General features: G+C 44.1%; 2 protein-coding genes across 2 annotated transcripts in view; one reads left to right on the forward strand and one right to left on the reverse strand.

Moving 5' to 3' along the window:
• CIART (circadian associated repressor of transcription) overlaps window positions 1-23,383 on the forward strand; it is a 469,491-nt gene that overhangs the window by 91,940 nt on the left and 354,168 nt on the right. Inside the window, exon 3 of the mRNA XM_078670378.1 lies at window positions 10,475-10,506. Within this exon, the coding sequence (XP_078526504.1) occupies window positions 10,475-10,506 (32 nt within the window). The remainder of the gene's footprint in view (window positions 1-10,474; window positions 10,507-23,383) is intronic.
• CA14 (carbonic anhydrase 14) overlaps window positions 1-23,383 on the reverse strand; it is a 199,684-nt gene that overhangs the window by 32,080 nt on the left and 144,221 nt on the right. The window contains exons 8-9 of the mRNA XM_078670381.1: window positions 20,227-20,350; window positions 13,126-13,149 (exon numbers count right to left, since the gene is read on the reverse strand). Coding sequence (XP_078526507.1) covers window positions 13,126-13,149; window positions 20,227-20,350 — 148 coding nt within the window. The remainder of the gene's footprint in view (window positions 1-13,125; window positions 13,150-20,226; window positions 20,351-23,383) is intronic.

The following is a 23,383-nucleotide window of genomic DNA, read 5'->3' on the forward strand; positions in this document are numbered from 1 at the left end:
GCACCTCCTTGCGAGGCCATTGCGTCACTTTTTTTGACGCAACAGCGGCGCAAACAACGTGATGCATTCAGGGGGATGCGTCACGTTGTAAAGCCCTGCTTCACATTATACCTGCGTCAGGTATAATATATGCAGGGTGGGCGTTCCCAGGCAGGAAGGCCTCGTAAAAGTGAAGCAGACAAATCAACCACTTTCAGGACACCACTGCTTCAAAACCTTACGCCTGCTTGAAGCAGGCGTAAGGAGTAACGCAGCACAGTAAGTATAGGCCTCAAAATACATTGCTGGAGCTGCGTCGTGCTTGCGACACAACTCCAGCAATGCGTGACTTTTGGGCCAACAGATGCGTTAGAACTTCTGACGCATCTGTTAATCCTTGCGCCATGGAGCACTGTTTTGTAAATACAGCGCATCCAAAGTGGCGCAAGGACATTTGACGCTGGTGCAAGGAAACTTACGCATTTATGCAGATGCGTCAGTTCCTTATAAATCTGCCCCTAAGTCTTTCCGCAAGAGCCAGTAGCCTACGTTTATTTGATCTTTATGCAAAAAGAAACCAAGTGATAAATACTAGTTGACCTATTGGTTTTTGACAATACTGGTTTAGCTGAGTTACTTGTTTCAGGAAGTCAGTAAGTAAATGATTAATTAGTTGACACGAGCCTACAGAAAAAGACAAAGTTATTTACAGGAAAATAAAAATAGGTTGTGCGCTGGTAACAAGGCTGTGTGGTTCAACTGGTGCAATGCTGCAAGACTTTCTTCCATCTCCTTTATTGTTATGATATATTAAGTATGATTATCAACAATTATGTTTGATTACTAACATGTGTGGCTTTGCGTATACTTATTGCTTTACTGTGTTGCATACACCTGAGACTTTAGAGTCACCATCCTGTTAAATCGACTTGAGGACGATGGTGAAATCTGGCACCTGCAATTCAATCTGTAATCCCATTTTGCATAATTTTCGATGTTTTAAAGCTTTGACTTTCCATTTTTCTTGACTCCTCACCATCTCCATATGTCACTATACTCTTGATATCCCACCGAGATACAAAGTGGTTAAAGGGGGACTGTAATTCTTTGTGCTGCTCCTTGCAACGTGTAGGATCTAATTTTAATTTCATAAATCTTTTATAAGCTTTGAAGGAACATACAAACAAAAGCAAATACATATGGTATAAAGTGGTTTCAACAAGCCAGAAACAATTCAATAGTGGGTGTGTGAAATTAGTGGCTTGGTGCTCAGCCGCGGAAATAAAAGCTTCCATGGTAAGAGAGACTTTTTAGAATAGCATCCATGGTAAGAGAGACTTTTTAGAATAGCTTCCATGGTATGACAGACTTTTTAGAATAGTTTCCATGGTAAGACAGACTTTCCATGGTAAGACAGACTTTTTAGAATAGCTTCCATGGTAAGACAGACTTTTTAGAATAGCTTCCATGGTAAGACAGACTTTTTAGAAGACAGACTTTTTTTTTTTTATTTAAAACTTTTTATTGAATTCAAATAACAAGAAACAAAAAAATAAAACAAAAGCAAGGCAGTACAATGCAATTGTGTCACTTCGTTGCCGGGGTGGGGGGGTACATATGCAAATCAATGGACAGAAGTATATGACGAGATTGGTGGGGGGGAGGAGATCAGAAGCAAACAAGATATCTAAACTCCTGCGGAGGAAACATCAGGTTGGGAGGATGACAGGTCAGTATTCAGTTCCGGGTGGGGGGGGAGTACAGATATCACCACGGTATGTGTTCCATTGATTCCAAATTTTCCCCCATTTGCGGGGCGTGCCAGGGGAAACATAAACAGTCTTTTCTCTAAACATGCACCAGTCCATATTTTGTTGCCACACCAGAATTGTCGGTGGCCTCTGGGCGCCCCATAACTGAGCAATGTCCCTCTTGGCAATCATACTACCCTAGGTCACCCAACGAAGCTGCGCATGGTCATAATCATTCGGCTCCCAGACATTCAACAGACATCTCCGCGCCTCAGGCATTGAGTGCACACCCGTGACCTCACTCATAACTTCATGCATGCGAGTCCAATAGCGTAGCACAGCAGGACATTCCCAAATAATATGGAGAAACGTGCCCACCATACCACAGCCACGCCTGCACAATCCATCCGCCGAGAATCCCATGCGCACCAGACGAGGACCAGTCACGTATACCCTATGGAGAATTTTGAGCTGGACAAACCGGAGGCGCGCCGGGATAGCCACCTCCTTCGGGGAAGAGATCGCAGCCTGCCAGTCTTCGTCATCGAGTTCCAGACCATCATTAGTCCATAACTCTCGAAGATTATCCAGTAGGTCGATTCTGGTATTAATTAACTTTTTATAGATGAGCGAGATCGTGCTATCAGGGACGTGCCCATCCAGTATCCGATCTTCAAGCGGGGACGCCTCCGGAACATCCGAGCCCAGGGGAAAAACGGACAGGACCGCGTGTCGGATTTGCGCATATCGGAAGGAATCTCTATCATTCAGATCGTACTCAACTTTCAGCTCCTCAAACGTCTTGACTCTACCCTTGGTCCACACATCATTAACCCTGCTGATACCGATCACGTCTCACCTATCAAAACCCTTAGACTTCCAGAGGGAGCCAAGTTTTTCGGACGCATAAAGCGGAGTAGCACGGGTCAGCTTGTCAGCCCATCCCATAGCCGCTGTAGCACGATACCACACCTGCACAGCCGTCTTAGTGGGGCCCGTGAGAGACCCGCCGGCAGATTTCGCGTATAGAGCTCTGTTGTAATCTCCACCGGGCAGTAGCCATTTATCCATCTCAAATGCCGGGTTCGGCAAAGGAGCGTAAGTGCCGTGGTTGATGGCCCCCAGTTGAGAGGCCCAATAATAGCGACGAATGTCCGGGAGCGCGATGCCCCCATCGTACCAAGGGAGCGTCAGCTTCGAAAGGGCAATACGAGAGCGGCTCCCCCATATCAACTGTCTCTGTAGACTTTCAATCTCCCGAAAGTAACTGGCCGGTACAATGTCAAGTGTGTTTTGGAGCGCATAAAGAAACCGTGGGAGCGACATCATCTTAAATAGCGCCGCTCGTCCCAGAGGAGAGAGAGGGAGCCTACCCCACGCAGTCACATCAGCACGGAGGCGCTGAAGAGGGGGCAGCAAATTGCGTTCATAACGGAGCACAGGGTCCAAGGTGATAAAGATTCCCAGGTACTTGAATCCCTCCAGCTCCACCGAGATAGGACAGCCACGAGGTAGGAGAGGAGCCTCACCGGAAAGGACATAGATGCAAGACTTCGACCAGTTGATGACAAGACCGGAGTTTTTACGGAAAGAAGTCAACACGTCGAAAAGGACGATCAACGACTTTCGAGGCGACGTAAGGTACAAAAGTATGTTGTCTGCGTATAGGGAGATGCGATCTTCAAAGTCTGAAGTCCATCTAATACCCCTCAGAGATGGCTCCCATCTCAGCCAGGCCGCCAGCGGCTCCAAAGCAAGGGCAAACAAGAGAGAGGACAAAGGGCAGCCCTGGCTCGTCCCCCTACCGAGAGCAAAGGAGGACAAGACACGCCCGTTCACCACCACTTGGGCTAAGGGGTCAGTATAAAGCAATTTCACCCAGCTGATAAAAGTGGGGCCGAAACCGAATTTAGAGAGAACTGCCCAAAGATATGGCCACTCCAGCGTATCAAACGCCATGGTGGCGTCCAAGGAAGCCAAGATGGCCGGTTCACGCAGAGTCTCCGCCCGCGCAAGGACTCCATGCAGGCGCCAAAGGTTTAGTGCCGTGTTGCGGTGTGGTATAAATCCGGATTGGTCCGGGTGAACCAGATCGCCAATGACAGAAACCAAACGATTGGCAAGTACCTTGGCCAGGATCTTCGGTTCGGCGTTAATCAGGGATATGGGCCTGAAGGAGTCGCAGCGGTCACGTGGCTTACCCTCCTTATGAATAACCACTACGGAAGCCAATCTTTGGTCAGGCGGAAGAGAGCCCGTCTCCAGTGATTCTAAAAACATCGACCTAAGATACGGTGCTATCACATCCGGACGGAGCTTGTAAAGCTCAATGGGGAGCCCATTAGGGCCCGAGGCCTTCCCCGAGCGAACCGAGCGGATGGCAGTCGCGATCTCCTCAACTGTAGGCAGAGCCTCCAGGAGATCCTTTTCAGGGTCGGACAAGCATGGCAGCGAAATATCGCGCAGAAGCAAGTGGGAGTCATATTCAGGTCTATCGGACACAGGGGAGTACACTTCCCGAAAATAATCAGCGAAACGTTCAACAATATCAGCAGGGTCAGTGATACTCACGTCATTCAAATCAACAATCACAGGGACAACACGACTCGCACATTCCCTCTTATCCAGCCAAGCAAGCAATTTCCCTGCCTTATCTCCCACATCATACAAACGTCCCTGCTGTTCCCTGCTCATCTCTTTCGCCGCGTCAGTCACCAACGCTCTATATTCAAGTTGTTTCAGACCCAAAAGGTGCAGCCTCTCCGGGGTGACCTCAGACTCCAACTCCCCCTCAAGAACAGTGATTTCATTTTCAAGACGGACAACCTCCTCCCTCCTACATCTCTTAACATTGCCAATCAAAGAGAGGTCCTGGCCCCGAATAACAGTTTTGTATGCTTCCCACAACGAGACAGAGGAGGACACAGAACCCACATTTTCGGCAAAGTATTGGTCAATCGTTTTAATTAGTTCCGTCCTGACCTTGGGATCACGGAGATACCATGGGTTTATCGGGGCCACTCTACCTTCCGATCCCCCATGCACGTCCACAACCAACCATAGTGGGGAATGATCCGAGATACCCCTAAGCAAGGTGCCTCACCTCCCTTACTGAGGAGGCCTGGGAGGAGGGCATCAACACATAATCCAGTCTCGAAAGACTGCCCTGGGCCCCAGAGTGAAAGGTATATTGCAATTGCCCAGGGTGAAGCAAGTGCCAGCAGTCGGTAAGCCCCAGAGCCTCCAGGAAGTCCCCCAACCAGGAATGAGACTTTGCGATTTCACGGGGAGGGTAACGATCACACATCCCAGACAAGACAGAGTTGAAGTCCCCACCCACTACAAGCATACCCTCGGGGACTCCCAAGATCACTCTTCCCAGGTCGGCATAGGTAGTAGTCTGAAGACCCGGCGGTACGTAAACGGAGAGCAGGGTAATAACCCTCCCCTCCCAGCGCCCCACAATGGCGGCGTACCATCCCCTATCATCCAGGATGATATCGTCAACAGCAAGAGGGAGGGAGTGTCGAACCAGAATGCCCCACCCCCCTGGAGCCAGAATTGAAACCTGAGTGCGCAATGAGACGATAGCCACGCCTATTCATTGCATGGCACGTATTGCCAAGCAAGTGCGTCTCCTGAAGCAAAACCACATCAGGGGACAAACGTTGCAGCAATTGCAAAACTACACCCCGCTTGATCCTATCTCCCAACCCATTGACGTTCCAACACAGCAACCTTAGTCCTCTACCCCCATCCCAAAGATCACCCCATCCCCCCCACACCAGACGCGACACTTGAAAACAGAAGATAATCGATATTATGCCTTGAGAAAAACAAAGAAACGTGAACCGCCACCCCCCATCCCCCCAAGAAACCTCATACAACACACCCCGCACCCCTGCGTAAGACTCAAAAGCCACCCCAACTTGCAGTGTGCCTGTCGCCCGAACATACAATTATTCTACGAAAAGAACCCCAGAGGAGGAAGACCCACCCAACCCTCACCCACACCCCAATCAGACAACATGTTAGCGAACAATAGCGGCATAGCCTCAAACCACCGCTGAAAGTCAATACGTTGGTCCGGGAGCCGATTTCGCTCCCTATTCCTGCTCCACCGGGCCACCTTCCGCTCCACCGGAGTGTCCAGAATGATCAGATTGATCTCGTCCCGGGGGCAGCGTGTCCAGCCAGTCACTCGCCGCTCCAGGATGGTCAAAGAAAAATGTTCGGTCATTGTAAACCACACGTAGCCGGGCCGGGAAAAGCATAGCATATATCAAATCTCTGTTCCTCAGTCTCTTTTTCACCCCCTGGAATCCAAGTCTCTGTTTCTGAACCTGCTGGGTGAAGTCCGGATAAAAACTGACTGCAGTGTTTTCATAAGCCGTAGGACCAGATAGGCGTTAAGCTTGCAGGATCGCATCCCTGTCCCGAAAGTTAAAGATCCGAGCAATGATGGGATGCGGAGTGGCACCCAGCTTAGGCGGGCCACCCGGGATCCTGTGTGCACGTTCTACTGCAAAAAACTTGCTGAGGCCCTTGGGCGCCAAATGATTCAAAACTAAGTCCTCCACCAGCAGGTCCACCGATGTTGCTTCCAACGTCTCCGGGACACCAACCAGACGGACGTTGTTCCGTCGTGCACGGCCCTCAAAATCGTCCAGGCGTCGAGAGAGGTAGTCACGGGCGGATCGTAGGTTACCGACCTCTGCCTGTAAATCGGAGACGTCAGTAACAAGACTAGATGTCTTCAGATCGAGGGATTTGACCTTCTCATTAGTCTTCGCAAGATCAGCCCTGATCAGGGTAACATCTATTGCGACCGTTTCCAACTTGTGGGTCAGGGCTTCATACTGTTGACCCAATGTGGCCTTCATCCCAGCAATGGCGCCCATGACGTCCCTCAACGATAGATCTTCACCCATCGGGGATTCTTCACCAACAGTGGCCGGGGGTTTAGTCGATCCGCCCGGAGAGCCCTTAGCGAGGGTATATCTGTCCATAACGTTAGACTGCACGGGGCCCCCTCGTAACGCCGGTTTGGTCTTGCGTTTTTCTCCCTCAGGCTTGGTGGCCATTTTAGGTCGCGCACCCCGGAGGGTATTCTGAGACCTAGTGAAAATGGCTACACTCGATGCGCCCGGCAAATTGGAGAACAAGATGAGGACCTTCCACCAGGCAATGAGTAGTGAAAGGCCGGATCGCCAGTTGGTGATTCTTGGTTAGGTGGAGAGCAATAAACCAGAGCGATCGAGGCAAAGTCAAAGAGGTCCAAGCACGAGAAACGAAACTGAAAGTAGAAGGCCGGGCAAGGGGGACCAACAAGATCCGTTGTTGTTCAATTACTGTCCGGCTGGCAGAGAAATCAAGCCCGGGGCAGTACCATGGAGCAGGCCAGAAATGTTCAAAAGTCCATAACTTCGGCTCCCGGGGTCCAAATCGAAGTCTGAAAACGGATAAACGGTCAGCAAGGCTGCACCAGTAAGAACCCGTCCTTTAAGTCAGGATAGGGTACATGATAATCGGTGGAGGTGGCGAAGGTCCGGGAGCTCGAAGCTCACGGGACCATCTTGGGTGCGCGCTAAGCTCCTCCTCGAAGACAGACTTTTTAGAATAGCTTCCATGGTAAGACAGACTTTTTTAGAATAGCTTCCATGGTAAGACAGACTTTCCATGGTAAGACAGACTTTTTAGAATAGCTTCCATGGTAAGACAGACTTTTTAGAATAGCTTCCATGGTAAGACAGACTTTCCATGGTAAAACAGACTTTTTAGAATAGCTTCCATGGTAAGACAGACTTTTTAGAATAGCTTCCATGGTAAGACAGACTTTTTAGAATAGCTTCCATGGTAAGAAAGACTTTCCATGGTAAAACAGACTTTTTAGAATAGCTTCCATGGTAAGACAGACTTTCCATGGTAAGACAGACTTTTTAGAATAGCTTCCTTGGTAAAACAGACTTTTTAGAATAGCTTCCATGGTAAGACAGACTTTTTAGAATAGCTTCCATGGTAAGAAAGACTTTCCATGGTAAAACAGACTTTTTAGAATATCTTCCATGGTAAGACAGACTTTCCATGGTAAGACAGACTTTTTAGAATAGCTTCCATGGTAAAACAGACTTTTTAGAATAGCTTCCATGGTAAGACAGACTTTTTAGAATAGCTTCCATGGTAAGAAAGACTTTCCATGGTAAGACAGACTTTTTAGAATAGCTTCCATGGTAAGACAGACTTTTTAGAATAGCTTCCATGGTAAGAAAGACTTTCCATGGTAAAACAGACTTTTTAGAATAGCTTCCATAGTAAGACAGACTTTCCATGGTAAGACAGACTTTTTAGAATAGCTTCCATGGTAAAACAGACTTTTTAGAATAGCTTCCATGGTAAGACAGACTTTTTAGAATAGCTTCCATGGTAAGAAAGACTTTCCATGATAAAACAGACTTTTTAGAATAGCTTCCATGGTAAGACAGACTTCCCATGGTAAGACAGACTTTTTAGAATAGCTTCCATGGTAAAACAGACTTTTTAGAATAGCTTCCATGGTAAGACAGACTTTTTAGAATAGCTTCCATGGTAAGAAAGACTTTCCATGGTAAAACAGACTTTTTAGAATAGCTTCCATGGTAAGACAGACTTTTTAGAATAGCTTCCATGGTAAGACAGACTTTTTAGAATAGCTTCCATGGTAAGAGAGACTTTAAAGAATAGCTTCCATGGTAAGAGAGACTTTTTAGAGAAGAGAAAGTATTGAAGAGATAGAAACCTGGTCTGAGTGCTGCATGATAGGATATGGAGGTAAGTGCTGCATATTGGTACTTGACCGGTGTTGTTAACATAAATGTTAGCCTACATGCAGAGGCAATTACTAAGTACTAAGGTGTAGGGCAGTAAAAAACAGACGGTTGATGTTTACATGTATGGGACCAGCGCAGACCTTCGATGATTTGCAGAGGTATAATGTGGCTATAGCAAAGACAGAGAGATGCACAGCTTGGTCAGGGTGGAGCAGGGTCCTCTGCTGTATCTGTCTTATCTTTCTGTTGGCAAGGACTTACTTGACGACTCAACCAAACAAGTATTGGCAACACCAAGTAAGTGAGCTATTATCTATCACTTGGTTTCATTTTTGCTAAAAGAACAAATAAACTGAGGCTGCTGGCCTTGCAGAAAGACCTAATGGTTAGTTAGGACCGCTGAGTTTAATTGTTGCCTTTTCAAAAATAGAAATATCCAGGTATGTTTAACTTATTCTAAATTGGCCTAGGTTATGACTGCAGGTGCCGTTGCATAGGCAGACATAGTCCAAGTGATAGTAGTAGGTTATATGCTTCAGGATGGCTTTGATTGTTCTCTGTGCTTCTTCTAAAGAACTCCTAACCCCACAAAGTATGATGTGATAAATTATTATTATATTACTGTAGTTCTTTCATTCACATGAAATAGGTTTGATACCCACTGTTAAGAATAGGTCCCTTAGAAGCAGGTAAGCGTCTTCGAAGTTCATAGAAGGGTTAATACACCGAGAGCACAGAGCTAAGTTGAAATGTTTGCTTGGAATATGTCATGGATTGTCTTTTGGGTTTTTTCAGAGTGGTCATCTGTGATTGTAGTGGAAGAGAGCATGTGATTTATGTCTCCCATCTTTTGTAGAAAGTTCGAGCCTACACCGGATTCAAGGAGGCCACCTTAGGCATTTTAGGGGGGATACTTTCATTTTCTCATGGTTTAAGGTATAGCCTGGTGCGTTTCCATATGATTTGATCGTTTTGAGAATTCCTGGGATTGCGGAGTCTGCTTCCACTGAAAGTAAATCTGTATGTTACTACCTTTTGGTTTCCTGAATCAAATGATATATCTTTGATGTGCTGATTGAGCGAATAATCATAAGTATGGGCAATAAGAATAATAGCAGTGATAATGGACAGCCATGCATCGTACCTTGAGAAAATCCGAGTTTCTCAGATAGAGTTCCATTGAGCTGTTGGATTGGCATACAGTGCAAAGACCATTAGTTAAAACAGTGGTCCAATATCATATTTGCGTAGCAGTGAATGCAGGAAGGTCCACAATACCTTATCAAGGATCTGCTCTACATCCTGTGCCACGTCATCCAAACAATCTTATCTTGTCAGATGCCAGTCTGCTTTTCAGAAATCCAATTTGAATGGAGTTGATTAAAGTGACAGAACTTTTTCAAGTCGGATGGCGAAAATGTTAGCATAGGTTTTACAGTCCATGTCGAGTAAGGATATGGGTATATAGTTCTTGGTTGCCATGGGGTCCTTGTCTTCTTTGTGGATCGCTACAACAGTAGCTGTACCACTCATTTGTCCATTACTGACATGTTAAAAAGAGTTTTTCCATGTGGTCTATAATTGTTTCTTGAAGTTTTTATAGAAGCTCGCTGAGAAACCAACAGGCCCAGAGCCTTGCCATTTTTAAGTGGGTTGATCACCTATACAATTTCTGATTTCCCGATTTGTTAAGTTCTACCATTGATCTTATGACTATAGAGGACATCTGAATTCTATCTAGATATATTTAACAGTCTTCTTTAGAGGGCTGCATCTACGGATCACACAGGTTTGAATACAACTCATGGAAGCAATCTAGGATGTTTGGTGTCTGTTTTTATCTTCCCTGTTTTGCCTATGATTGCAGAAATTTTGCATTTATTGCCTTTAGCTTTGATGTGGCCAACTAAGGGTTTACCCTTCTTTTTAAATTTACAGAATTTCTTTGCCTGGAGTTTATTGATCTACAGGTAAGCTATCTTACTGATTATTTTACTGTTCTCATACTTTACCTGCTCTAACTTATTTATAGTGTCTATGCTTTCGCCATGAGAAATAGCAGCATAAATACAGCATGATAACACATTTGAACATAAGTTTGGAAGAGAACTGAAAGCTTCTACCAGTAGATTAAAGATTATTAAGTGATTCATCAGGGTAGTTTTTAGTATAGTAAAAGTAGAGTCTGAAGATTTTAAGCTTCTGTTTATCTAGCAGCCATATGTTTGTGTTTATCAATTAGGGACTACCCAGCATAAGTAAAAACTGATTGTGTGTTTTGTGGTTATATGTTAGTTTAATTGCGTAATTTATTAGGTGGCGAGTAGAAAAGGTAAGGCAGGGAATCAGGGTTTGTTTGAGTATGAGCACTGCCAGGTATTTTGGCCAACCAAGTTTATATTGTGATAGATTAGTGGTTGAGAGAAGTTCTCACCATTTATATTTGTCTAGAGTCCATGAAGACAAGCAGCAGAGTATTAGGCTGAATTCTCTTGATGAGTGGGAAGCTATTTGAGTGTGGTAGCAAAGTAGAATGGAGGAGTAACCGGATTTTCAATAAATAGCTAGTGGACGGATTTTCAATAAATAGCTAGTGGATAGGACTGGAGTGTATTTATATACCCAGGAATATATCAAGGGTATTTCTTGAGAAGTGTTGTAAATAAAGTAAGACAAATTTATAATGTAAGCAGTGCAGAATGGCCATTTCAGTGCTCCTAGTTGGAAACCGTCAAATATCTACCCGTTGCACTCAGATAGATAGTGGTCCTTCTTAGATTGTTGCAGATTGTTTATTCATATTTGGAAATCAGCAGGCTCTGCAAGAAACCAAAGACCTCGCTGCTTACCAAGCCCCAATCCCGGTTCAGCCTATACAGTTCCTGCTTCATGTGCCAGGGTACCCTCCCGGGTGAGATGTGTGCTATACAAATACAAATGCACTTAACACTACACAGCACAACAAAGAGGGTGGTCTTCACCTTACATTTGAATTTCAATTCGGAAGGACCTACGAAAAAGATTTCATCGATTTTAGGTTATCATCAGTGCTAAAAAGCCTTTTCTGTATCTCACACTGTATTTTGCATAGTCCTGGGAGATGCCTACATATAAGCCATTCGATTCTATTACCTTGATCTTTCCCATGGGCGTGAGTATCTTTTTTGTAGGAGTATAACGAGTAGTTAGAATATCATGGGTCTTAGAGTTTTCAAGAATGGTGTGGGTTTAGTGGGTATTTTATGCAAACTTTCAATTTCAGAGTCTTTTTTAAAGAGTTTCTAGGATCCATATTTCCAAAATGTATGTGCACGAATTGGGTTCTATTTCCATGTTCTCGGTGAGTCCAAATATTCTCAGATTACCCCTTGTTCCTGTCTTCCAGTTCAATGTCTTCTCTTGTGAGGGTTTACATTTTCTTAAACATGGCATCTGATTGTTTATGCATCACAAATCTTTCATCTCAAACTTACTTATTCTCAATTCAAGTCTGTTTTAGAGGTCTAGAATTACTTTCTTAGCCCCAGCATCTCATGAGAGGTGCTGTGATAGTAGGTCCATGTTGGCATTAGGCTCCGATTTTCCTTTGGCAGGAGAAGCTAGGATCGACGGTTCGGACTTTAGTCTCTCCTGACCCACTTTTGGTTTCCTTGTTTCTTTAATTTATTTTTCTTTTGGTTCATACGGATTAGCTATGATAAGAAATGGCAGTAGGTATTGCATGGGTGCTGGGCCTTCCTGCTTAAAATTTAATAAATTGCTATTACTTCAGTTGATTGGAAAGCCCCAGCTCCAGTTATACCAGAAACAAATGTTTCAGAAGTGCTCCATTTGTCATACCTTTATATAACCCTCGGATTGACAGGTTTCTCATTTGTGAAGTATGCATCATACTGTATGTATCAGATGTAGCACACAGTTCACAGTGTCTTGAGAACCGATATACCATTTGCAGTCTGCAGGCCTCAATTTATGGTGTATGGGCTATACTGATTCAAATTTAGAGCATACTCAATTTCCATAATCGCTAATGTGTGCACACAGATTCTTCAAAATCGCTAAGAGAATTGTAGATTGTATTGTTACTGACTAGAGGTATCTGCTCTCTTTTTATCATGACATTGAAGTCTTGCATAGATCCAAAATTTGACCCTACTTCTTCCTGAGTTTTATTACTTGCCTACATTTATGCACGGCCCGACTTTTGACCCTTAAACCCCAAATATTATATCATAAATGTTTGTTAGAGAGCGAAATGGATGTTACATTTTCTCACAAGTTAACTTTAAAATAATTTTCCTAATTCATTTGAAACTGAACTGCATCTCTCAAAACAATTTTAAAAGACGACACGCGTGCTGTTTTTAAACTGAAAATCCACGCAGATAAAAAGTTTGCACACTTCAAATTGTAATCATAGGAGGAATTAGAGTAAAAGAAAAACTTTATAACTTTGCACACGCCTAATATTGAGTCAATCCTACTATTCTCTGCATTTACCACTATTTCGATGAAGAATAACATCCTTATAATCTACGTTACGACACCAATAGTTTTACAAATAAGAAAATAATGAAAAGTCTACTAACCAGCAGAATATGTGAATGTGGAACCTGTAGGGAACAAGAGAAAATAATTAGCTTCTCTAATGCATGCCCACAGGCCCACCTTGAGTAGTTTATAAGCCAGTAAGGCCCACAAACAGGAATGATGCAGAAACACAGCCCATGCAACCACCGCCTACAATGACTTCTCAATACAGACAACATCTTGGAGTGTAAAGGTGTCTGTGAATGAGGAGTACTTTGTAGAATCGGACAAGATAATTCTGATTTCCCATTTCTTATTGGAGCCTCAATTTACAACTCGTAATGGCACATTTTCTGTAATCCACAGTTAGCATACCAACTGGTACCAGTAATCCCAGTGTCTGGAATTAGCTTTCCCACTACCTTGGACTTTGTAGTGAGGTCAGAGTGCCAGTCATTGGCGGCTGGTAGGGAACAGTGTGGGTGTAGGAAACAAAATAATGAAAGAAAAACAAACTTACCTGGAGGTCACCGTCGCAGCCGCTGCTTCTCCTTCAGCAGGAAGGACCCAACCTCCCAGAATCCCCTGACCAATCACAACGGGATGTATGACATTACAACGCATGTTTTTACCAAGCATGCTGTTAGAACGCAGTTTTTACAACGCATGCTGTTACAGCGCATAGCGCTTTGGGGTGCTGGATAGTGAATAGTTTAATTTACTATTCCAACTCCAGTCCCCGTGGATAGTAGGGAAGGTGTTGGATAGTAAATTAAATCTATTCCCTAACCTAGAGCGCCCCCCAGTGCAATGCGTTGTAATGGTTTTTGTTGTAAAACCTGCGTTGTAATAGCACTGCGTTGTAAAAGTTTTGTTGTAAAGGATGTTTCCCATCACAACGCTGCCTTAAGCAGCGTTGTGATTGGGCGCTCAGACAGGGGCTTGGATTCTGGGTATGTTTTCCACGAACGCTGCATAATATAGCTTATGGAGAACATGCACAGTGCTCATGACGGTTTGGCTGGTCCGAGATGGCCGGCCAAAGCATCATGCGCACTTTGGGTGCAGCCACCATTCTTCCTCCGGCCTCAACGTCAGGGGAGGCGAGCCCTACCCTGTCCTATCAACGGGGCTGCACTGCAGTGCAACTGCAATAGTAAAAATAAAATGATAATAACAGACGTTACGTTATTATCGTTTTATTTTTACTTTGCAGTTGCACTGCTTTAAAGCAGTGGGGCGATGCTCCTTCGCCTTAGCTGAGGAGCTGCTCCTGGTGACAGTGTTCTTAATGTTGAGAATGTATGTGACTCAACGCTGGATATCCGAAGTAAATCCTTCACCAGACTCATTCGTTTTTCTTGCTAAACAAATTATCATTCAGTACAGTATTGACAATTTTTTTTTAATTCAACGGTGAAATACTGCAGTTTTGTTAAATGTGTTGTTTAGCAAAACTTTTGAAGAAATTGATCAATTCATGATATGTATACAACATTTCGCCATTCAAGGAAATAAGCTAAGGCAAGTGTGGCTGTAGATGCACATGCTGTGCATACTTCTGCTATCTAGCATTGGGTTCAGATTTGTGCATGGTATTTTTGTTTGAAGAATTCTTCTCTAGTCATGAGATACTGTGACTCCACCTCTTGCTTTCAATGCACATGGTCATTGACTCCATTGTTAGATTGTTTTCTTTCTGCCTTTGTGTTAGACGTGTGTTCAGGATCAAGGCCCGCGCGGTGCTCTTTTCGGTCATCGCGGTTCCTCTCCCTCCATCGGAATTGTACTCGATCGAGTTTCCTCTTCTCGCATATCGGGTCAACGCCTTTACTCTCGTCTGGGACGGTTCTCCGGTCAACTCCAGCTCCCGGTAGAACCTCGCCCGTCAAGACTTCTTTCCCTTCAACTCAGTCACTCTCGCCATGCCTCGCCTGTGATGGAATGGATGCCTTTTCAATACTGCTCTCATTATCTTGTGAAATACCCCAGGCCCGACCTCCACCAAGTCTGTAATCTTTTCCTCTCACTTGAGCATAATGAGGCTGCTTGTGGTGCATGCCGGTCTTTCTGGTCGAAAAAGAATCTTCAAGACTGCCGGGCCAGTCGACTCGCAATGTTGTACAGGACTGGCAAAGATATTTCAGACCATTTCGGCTCCCAGGACCTTGACAGGCAACATTATCCAGAAACTTTGGCCACCAAACCAGGAGGTTTTCTCTCCCGAAGAAAGTTCCGACCTCAATCTCACAATCAAAGACCTCAACAGGTTGTAAGTACAGTTCCCTCTCCCCTGCAACATCGCCAGGGCCGGATTGGGAACCAAAACCGGCCCTGGCAAAGTGCTCCGCCAGACAAAGAGAGCAAACAAATAGATGCTGGCAAGTGCATTGTAATGCAGTCTGCCAATCAATGGCGTATCACCAACTCCATCAGTCTGCTATCCAGGTTATGACCAGGATCACTGGGACTAAACGGAGGAACTTCTCCAACATCTCTCTGAGAGGCACCATAAAAGGGGGCGTGAATTGGTGTCAGAAGGCAAATTAATCTCTAACATCAACATTAGGTCTTCATTAGAAGCTGCTTATACTGTGCTTTGGGCATCAACTCTGACGTTCTCCTTCGCAGACATGCCCAGCTCCGTGTCTCCGACTTTAAGACGGATTTTCAACAGTATCTACTCAACCTGCCCATTGACTGGGAGCATCTTTTTGCACCTCAGGTTATTGAGATGATGGGGAAACTAAAAAAGACATGGAGACAGCGATGCCTACCCCTCATGGGCCCTTGTGCTGCTCAGCATATTGTGCAGGATCCAAGACCACCTCCCCAGAAGCTTTCACGTCTTTCCAGCGTCAGCCAGCACAGCAAACCTCCACAAGAGGTTACTTTAGGGGTGCTTACCGTGGCAACAGTCCCAAAGGTGGATGCTAGGTTAACTCCCCCAAAGGAGCTACCCCAGTCAAGCACTGACTTGCCACTCCTCACCACCGATAAGACAACACTTGTCGGGGTACGTCTTTAGAGGTTTTTTCCCGCATGAAAACACATCACCTCGGACCAGTGGGTATTAGACATCATTCAACACGGTTACACCTGGAGCTTATTTCCAAACCAGCCAACATACCAACCATCAATATGATCTCTCCCCGGTACATCAGTGCCTGCTTCACAAAAAGGTTAAATCGCTCCTTCTCAAAGGGGCTATAGAGACTGTACCACAACACCTCCAGGGCTCAGGGGTGTATTCCATCTGCTTCCTCATTCCCAAGAAAGATGGGCCTTCAGGCCCCTGAACAAGTACATCCTGTCAGATCCCTTCCACATGATCACTTTCCAGGATGTCATTCCAATGCTCCAGCAAAGCGACTTTATGTCTGTTTTTGTCAGGCCTGCTACGTTCCGAGCACAGCTCATCTTGAGGAGGTCACCGACAGCATGTGGTGTGTGGGACGTTGCTGGTCTGCTGTCAGGTTTACCTTTCGCCTGTCAGTATTCTCTCCCATAGGGAGTTCATGCAAGCAAGTGTGGTCTGGAGGGTGCAGGGGTGGTGCAGGCTGCACCAGAGTTAAGCTGGAGTCCTCTTGGCATCCTGGTGGGACTGCAACATCTTGGATTATTAAACAGCCCAGTCCAAGATGGTGCCTCCCTCATTATTTCCAACTGGCTTTTTCCTATCCAAGATGGTGGTCATTATTTACCTGTGGGTCGCTTCCTGTTCCAGGCCATTTAGTATTATATAAGGCTGTCAGCCTGTCAAGAGTTTGTCGCAAACATCCTCGTTCTGTGTACACGCTCCTAGTTAGTTCCTTTATTCCTATACTAGTTTCTCCAATTAATTGTGTTCTGTTTCCAGGTTGGTCCTCTCTGTCTTTTCCTGCCCTTCTGGATATTTCATCTTTGGAGTTTTTTTTACTCTTTTTGCTTTTCCTCCTCCAGAAGTGGTTATTTTTCCGGGGCAACCTCTAGCTTGGAATACTCTCCCTGTTGGCAGGGTGGCTTTGGGAAGGGACTGCCCTTTCTTCAACATCAAGGTATCTAGAATCCCAAATTGGCCATTGCGACCAGTGAGTGACAGTATTCGACTCCAAAGACGTCTACTTCCACATCCCGATCTTTCCTGTGCATTGGCACTACCTCTGGTTTGTGGTGAGTGGCAAACACTACTAATTCAAAGGGCTGTCCTTCGGGATCACCACTGCACCAAGAGTTTTTACAAAATGCCTCGCAGTGGTAGCTGTGCACCTGTGAAGACATGGTATGCATGTATTCCCATTCCTGGACGACTGGCTGATAAAAAGCACAATGCAATAGCAGTACTGTGCATGTACTCAAGCCACTATAGACCTACTTCTCATATTGTGTAAAGTCGAATCTCCAACCCCTTCAAATTCAACCCTATCTGGGAGCCATCCTCAATGCAGAGGTCATCCAAGCCTATCCCAGTCCGGCAAGAACCCAGTCCTTTCATGCATTACTGCCTCTTTTTCAGCCAAATCAACAGGTCACAGCCTTAACAGTCATGCCCCTCCTAGGCATGATGACCTCCTGCATACCCCACGCAAGATTGCACATACACCCACTGCAGGAGTGCTTATCGCATTAATGGTCTAAGGTGGAGGGTAATTGGAAATATCTAGCATTGATCCGCCTCTGCACTTATCACTCTCTGCAATGGTGGAAAACAAATATTTTGTTGCAGGGGTGGCTTTTCTCGACCCAGTCCCTCAGGTTACTATTGCAATTAATGCATCTCTCACTAGGTGGGAGGCGCATCTACAAAACCTGACTGTCCAAGATCAGTGGGTTCCTAGTCACAGGTAGCTCTACATGAACTATGTGGAGCCACTAGCTGTCCCTTCCCCACATAGTGGGCAAGGTAGTCCTCGTCTAGACGGACAATATGACAGCCATGTACTACATAGACGCTGCCTCGTCAGGGGTAGTAAGCGCTATATAAATGCAATTACAATACAATACAATACATACAGAAGCAGGGAGTCATTCATTCACCCCAGTTTTCTCACCTAGCTCAGTCCATCTGGCGTTGGGCTCTTCACCACAGGATCCACCTGCTGGTGGAGTACCTCCCACTCTTGCCTGCTATGCTGACAAATGGAAACTGTTTGTCTGCTACTGCCTTTCAAACCAGATTGACCCCTATTAGCAGCCAGCATCCAGATTGATGTTAGTTATTTGCTACACAATCAAACATATGGACTAGCCTTCACCGCAATTCAGCTACCCTCATAGAGACATGTCAATGAGCTCCTGGGCTAAACCTCACAACAACCTTTCTTTCAGGTTCACAGAGATAAGACTGTACTTCACACCAACCGTAGATTTCTCAATAAGGTGATCTCTTCTTTCCACCTTAACTAGTCTATGGAGCTCCCAGTTTCCTTTCCTCAACCTGACTAAGATGCAGAAAGGGCTCCTCCAACATTAGATGCCAAATGAGCCTTAATGTACTATGTGGACAGAACGTAGCTCTTTCAGAAAACTCAACAACTGTTTGTTGCTTTTTTGGAACTACATAAGGGGAAAGCCTTATCAAAATCAGGCATAGCCAGATGGATAGTTAAATGCATCCAGATCTGTTACGCAAAAACGAAATGGATTGTACCTGCTCCTCCTAGATTCCGTTCTACTAGGAACAAAGGGGCCTCATTGGCCTTTCTCTGGGACATCCCCATAGCAGACATTTGCAAAGCTGCTACTTGGTCTACACCACATAGCTCCCACAAAATATCAATGTGTAGATGTATTAGCCCGCCAACAAGCCAATGTTGGTCAGCCTGTACTACAAACCCTTTTTTAGTCCTCTGAAACATTCACAGGCTAGCCACCTCTTAAGGGAGGACTGATTTACCGTCTATGCACAGCATGTGTATCTACAGCTACACAGGCTTCGAACTGAAAATGTTACCATGAAAGAATCTGTTTGTGGCATGTAGTGCTGTTGATTCTCCTCCTCAGACTCTTCTGGCTGTTCCAGTTATCATTCGTTCTTACTTATTTTACATAGTCATATTTCTATCTCTCTCTCCTGTATCGCTTTGCTCCAGCCTCATCCTCACTCACCGTGCAGAAAACAATATAACAATGAAGCCAATGACCATGTGCATTGCAAGCAAGAGGTGGAATCACAGTATCTCATGACTCAAGAAAAATTCTCCGCACAAAAACAACTTGCACACATCCGGGCCCAACACCAGATGGCAGGAGTATGCACAGCATGTGAATCTAAAGCATGGAATGCCACAAAAAGATGCTTTCAGGGTAAGTACAATTTCCCTTTCTTGTCTCTCCTCCATCATTAATTTACAAGGTGATTTCCAGTGTTAGAACATTTTTTTTTTTTAATTCAAAGGGGAAGCACTACAGTTTTGTGAAATGTGTTCCCTCAAGCAGAACCTTAGAAGAAATTCATTATAAGTATACAATTCTACGTTCAAGGAAATAAACTTTTCTTCCATCTCCCTCATCCATATTTTTTGCCAGTTGGTAAATCTTTTTTAATATCGGAAGTAAATCCTTCATCATACTCTTAAGTTTTTCTTGTTAAATAAACTTTAATTCATTTCAGTATTAGCAATTTTTTTCATTCAAAGGAGAAGAACTACAGTTTTGTGAAATTGGTTTGTGGAGACCAGTGCTTTTTTTCATTATCCAGCTTCCTGATAGAGAGGGAAAAGCAGAAAAGGGGTGGGGTGGAGGATGATGTGAAAGATAAGAAGACAGTGATAAAGGGTTAAAGCAGGGATGAAGAAGGATATGCAAGAGTGACATAAAAATACAGGAAAGGCATGATGGAAGAAGAAACAGGCATGAGGGGGAATCAAAGGTGGCCACAGAGGCATACATACTAAGCACTGGAAATAGACCACACTCCTAATTATTGGGAGATACTGTGTTTCTAAAATGTTCACATTTTGGGCATAAAAAAGACAACAGAGACAGGAAGGTGGTGAGGAATGAAGCAATATGACTAAGATAACACAATGAACCAATGAGTGAGAAAGTAAAGATTAAAACGTTGCAGTTTTGGCTTCATGATCTGGTATTGAGTGAGCAGACAACATCTCCTAAGACTATGCCCTTTAGCTCACCAATTGACGTATCTATTCTCTTCACTTCATAGCCTGCACACTTACCCATTGGAAAAGAGGAATACACAGTCCTCTGGTTCAGCGTCTGTGTCGCTCTGAAGTTGTCCACCAGTGGAATCGGAGAGCTGTCTGGTCCTGTGTCAAAGAGGGCTCCCTGCAGATTTTCTAGCTGCAAATGAGAAAATACACAGTTGACATGGCAATGGGTGGACGGTCGCCTCCAAGCACAGACAACAGTGATAAGACCATTCCTGCTACACACAAAACAATTCAGACAAGCATTGGCCTCTTTGCCTATGCAATAGCTACTGGCATTGTCAATGCTTATTTGTTTATGTTGTATAGTAAGGAATAGTATGGTACGGCCTGTCGTTATATAGTGCAGAATGGTATGCCTATAATTTTATACTATGATATAGCATGGTACGACCTGTCATTGTATATGAGGGTATGGTACGACCTGTCATTGTATAGTATGGTATGGTAAAGCCTGTAGTTGTATAGTATGGTATGTATGGTATGGTCCAGGGACGAAAAAGTGAGCGATGACTTGAGAGCGTGGGCAGCAATGCTTGCGGAACTGCTTACGCCACCAGATGAATTACCCTAGTAGAGCGTAGGGGGCGGGTACAGTTCTGGTCCGAAACACAGGGTCGCATCACACTGAGAGTATCTGGGCGGACAGAGAGCACATGTGTTCAGTAGTCGCATATGAAGGCACATGAACGGAGAATGTGGTCGCTGGTGTATTCCCCATCATAACAGGCAATCTAGAGTCACCTGCATAGCGTTAGTTTACTGAGGCCGAGCTAGGGGGGGGGGGGGGAATGGGTGGGAGAGGTTGAGGGGAACAGCTAATTATGTATACATCCGTATGGTTGAGATAATAGTTCAATGTTTTGAATGTAACGTAAACAATGTTACTACTTATTTTAAATGCCAATAAATATATATATGAAAAAATATAAGGTATGGTCGGCAACAGAATAATATGGTTTGGTATGGTATGGCCTGTCATTGTAGAACATGGTGTGGTACGATCATGGCCACAGGATATATGCGGAAAGGTAGGAACAAATTATGCCGCAGGGTTAATTAAGTTATAGGGCAAGAAAAGACAAATTATGCAGCATAATGCACCACATTTTGTGGCCATATTATTTCACTATTTTGCAATTTTTACAATGTTATCACTGTCTAGGCAGAGGTTCAGTTTCACTTTAACCCGTAAATGCAGCAATCAGCAAAATAAAGTAGATATGTCACTGTGCGGTAAAGGGCTTGCCACATAGTTATACTAACTTTTGATTGCTTTGAGATAGAAACAACACTTTTTGATGGATTACATGGCAGGTTCAGCAAAACCATAATTATGTGGAAAATCGTAAAGCTGCAGATTCACAGTAATTCCAGTGATCCAGGATATTGTATGGACTGTCATTGTATAGTATGGTAGGATATGGCCTGATTTATATAGTATGGTATGGCCTGTCAATGTATTGTGTCGCATGTTATGACCTGTAAGGCTATTGTATGGTATAACATGGTATGGCCTGACATTATGTAGCATGGTATGGTCTGTCTCTCTTTAGAATATTATGTTATGGGACAAACTGTCATTTATATAATGGGACTGGTATGGTATGGTTTGAGATGGCCTGTCATTGAACAGTATGGTATGGCCTGTCATGTAGTACTGTATGGTATGGTATGGCCTTTCATTTTAAACTATGGCATGTTATGGTAAAATATGGCTTGTCATTGTATAGTATGGCTTGGTATGACTTGTCATTATATAGCATGGTATCATATGTTATGCCTTGTCATTGTATAGGATGGTATGGTCTGTCATTCTACAGTATGGTACAGTATGGCCTGTCATTGTATAGTAGGGTATTGTATGGTTTGTCAGGGTATAGTATAGTATTGTATGGTTTCTCAGGGTATAGTATGGTATGGTTGTCACTGTATAGTAAGGTATGGCTGTCAATCTACATTATAGTATGGTATGGTATGGTATTATTGGGCCTGACATTGTATAGTATGGTATTGTATGGTTTGTCAGGGTATTGTATGGTATTGTATGGTTTGTCAGGGTATAGTATGGTATGGTTGTCACTGTATAGTAAGGTATGGCTCTCAATCTACAGAATAGTATGGTATGGTATGGACTGTCATTCTACTGCATGGTATGGTGTGGTATGATATGACCTCTCACTATATAGAATGGTATGGTATGGTCTGTAATTGTACAGTATAGTATGGTATGGACTGTCAACAAATGGTATGGCCTGTTATTGTATACCATGTTATGATATATTATGGTATGGGATGCCATTGTACAGTAGGGCATGGTATTGTGTGTTATGAAGTGGCATGGCCTGTTATTGTATAGGATGGTATGGTATAACCTGTCATTGTACAGTATGGTATGGTATTGTATGGGTGTCATAGTATAGTATGCTATGGTATGGCCTGTCATTGTATGGTATGGTATAATATGGTCTATTATTGTAAAGTAAGGAATGTTATGGTTTGTCATTGTATAGTATGGTTTTGAGTGGTATGGCCTGTCACTGTATAGAATGGTATTTTATGGTAAGGTCTGTCATTGTTCAGAATAGTATGGTATGGACTGTCATTGTACAGTCTGGAGTGGTATGGCCCATTATTGTATACTATGGTATGGTATGGTCTGTTGTATAGTATGGTATGGTATGACCTGTTATTGTATTCTATGGTATGGTATGGTACGGCCTGTCACTGTACAGTATGGTATGTTCTGTCACTGAATAGTATGGTATGGTATGGTGTGGCCAATCATTGTATGGCGTGTTAGTGTACAGAATGTTATGGCCTGTTATTATATGGCATAGTATGGTATGGCCAGTCATTGTACAGTAGTGCGGTATTGGTAAATATGGTATGGCCTGTCGTAGTATAGTATGGTATGATATGGCCTGAAATTGTACACTATGGTAAAGGAATAAAATGACCTGTCATTGTATAGTATGGTATGGTACAGTTTGTCATTGTATAGTATGGCCCTGTCATTGCATTGTATAGCATAGTATTGTATGGAATAGGCCTGTCATTGTACAGTATGGTATGGTATGGTATGGTGTGATCAGACTTTGTAAGATATGATATGGTCTGTCATTGTATAGTATGGTATGGCCTGTTATCGTTTAGTATGCTATGG

Source organism: Lissotriton helveticus, chromosome 12 (assembly GCF_964261635.1).
Source record: "Lissotriton helveticus chromosome 12, aLisHel1.1, whole genome shotgun sequence".
Classification (NCBI taxonomy): Eukaryota; Metazoa; Chordata; class Amphibia; order Caudata; family Salamandridae; genus Lissotriton; species Lissotriton helveticus.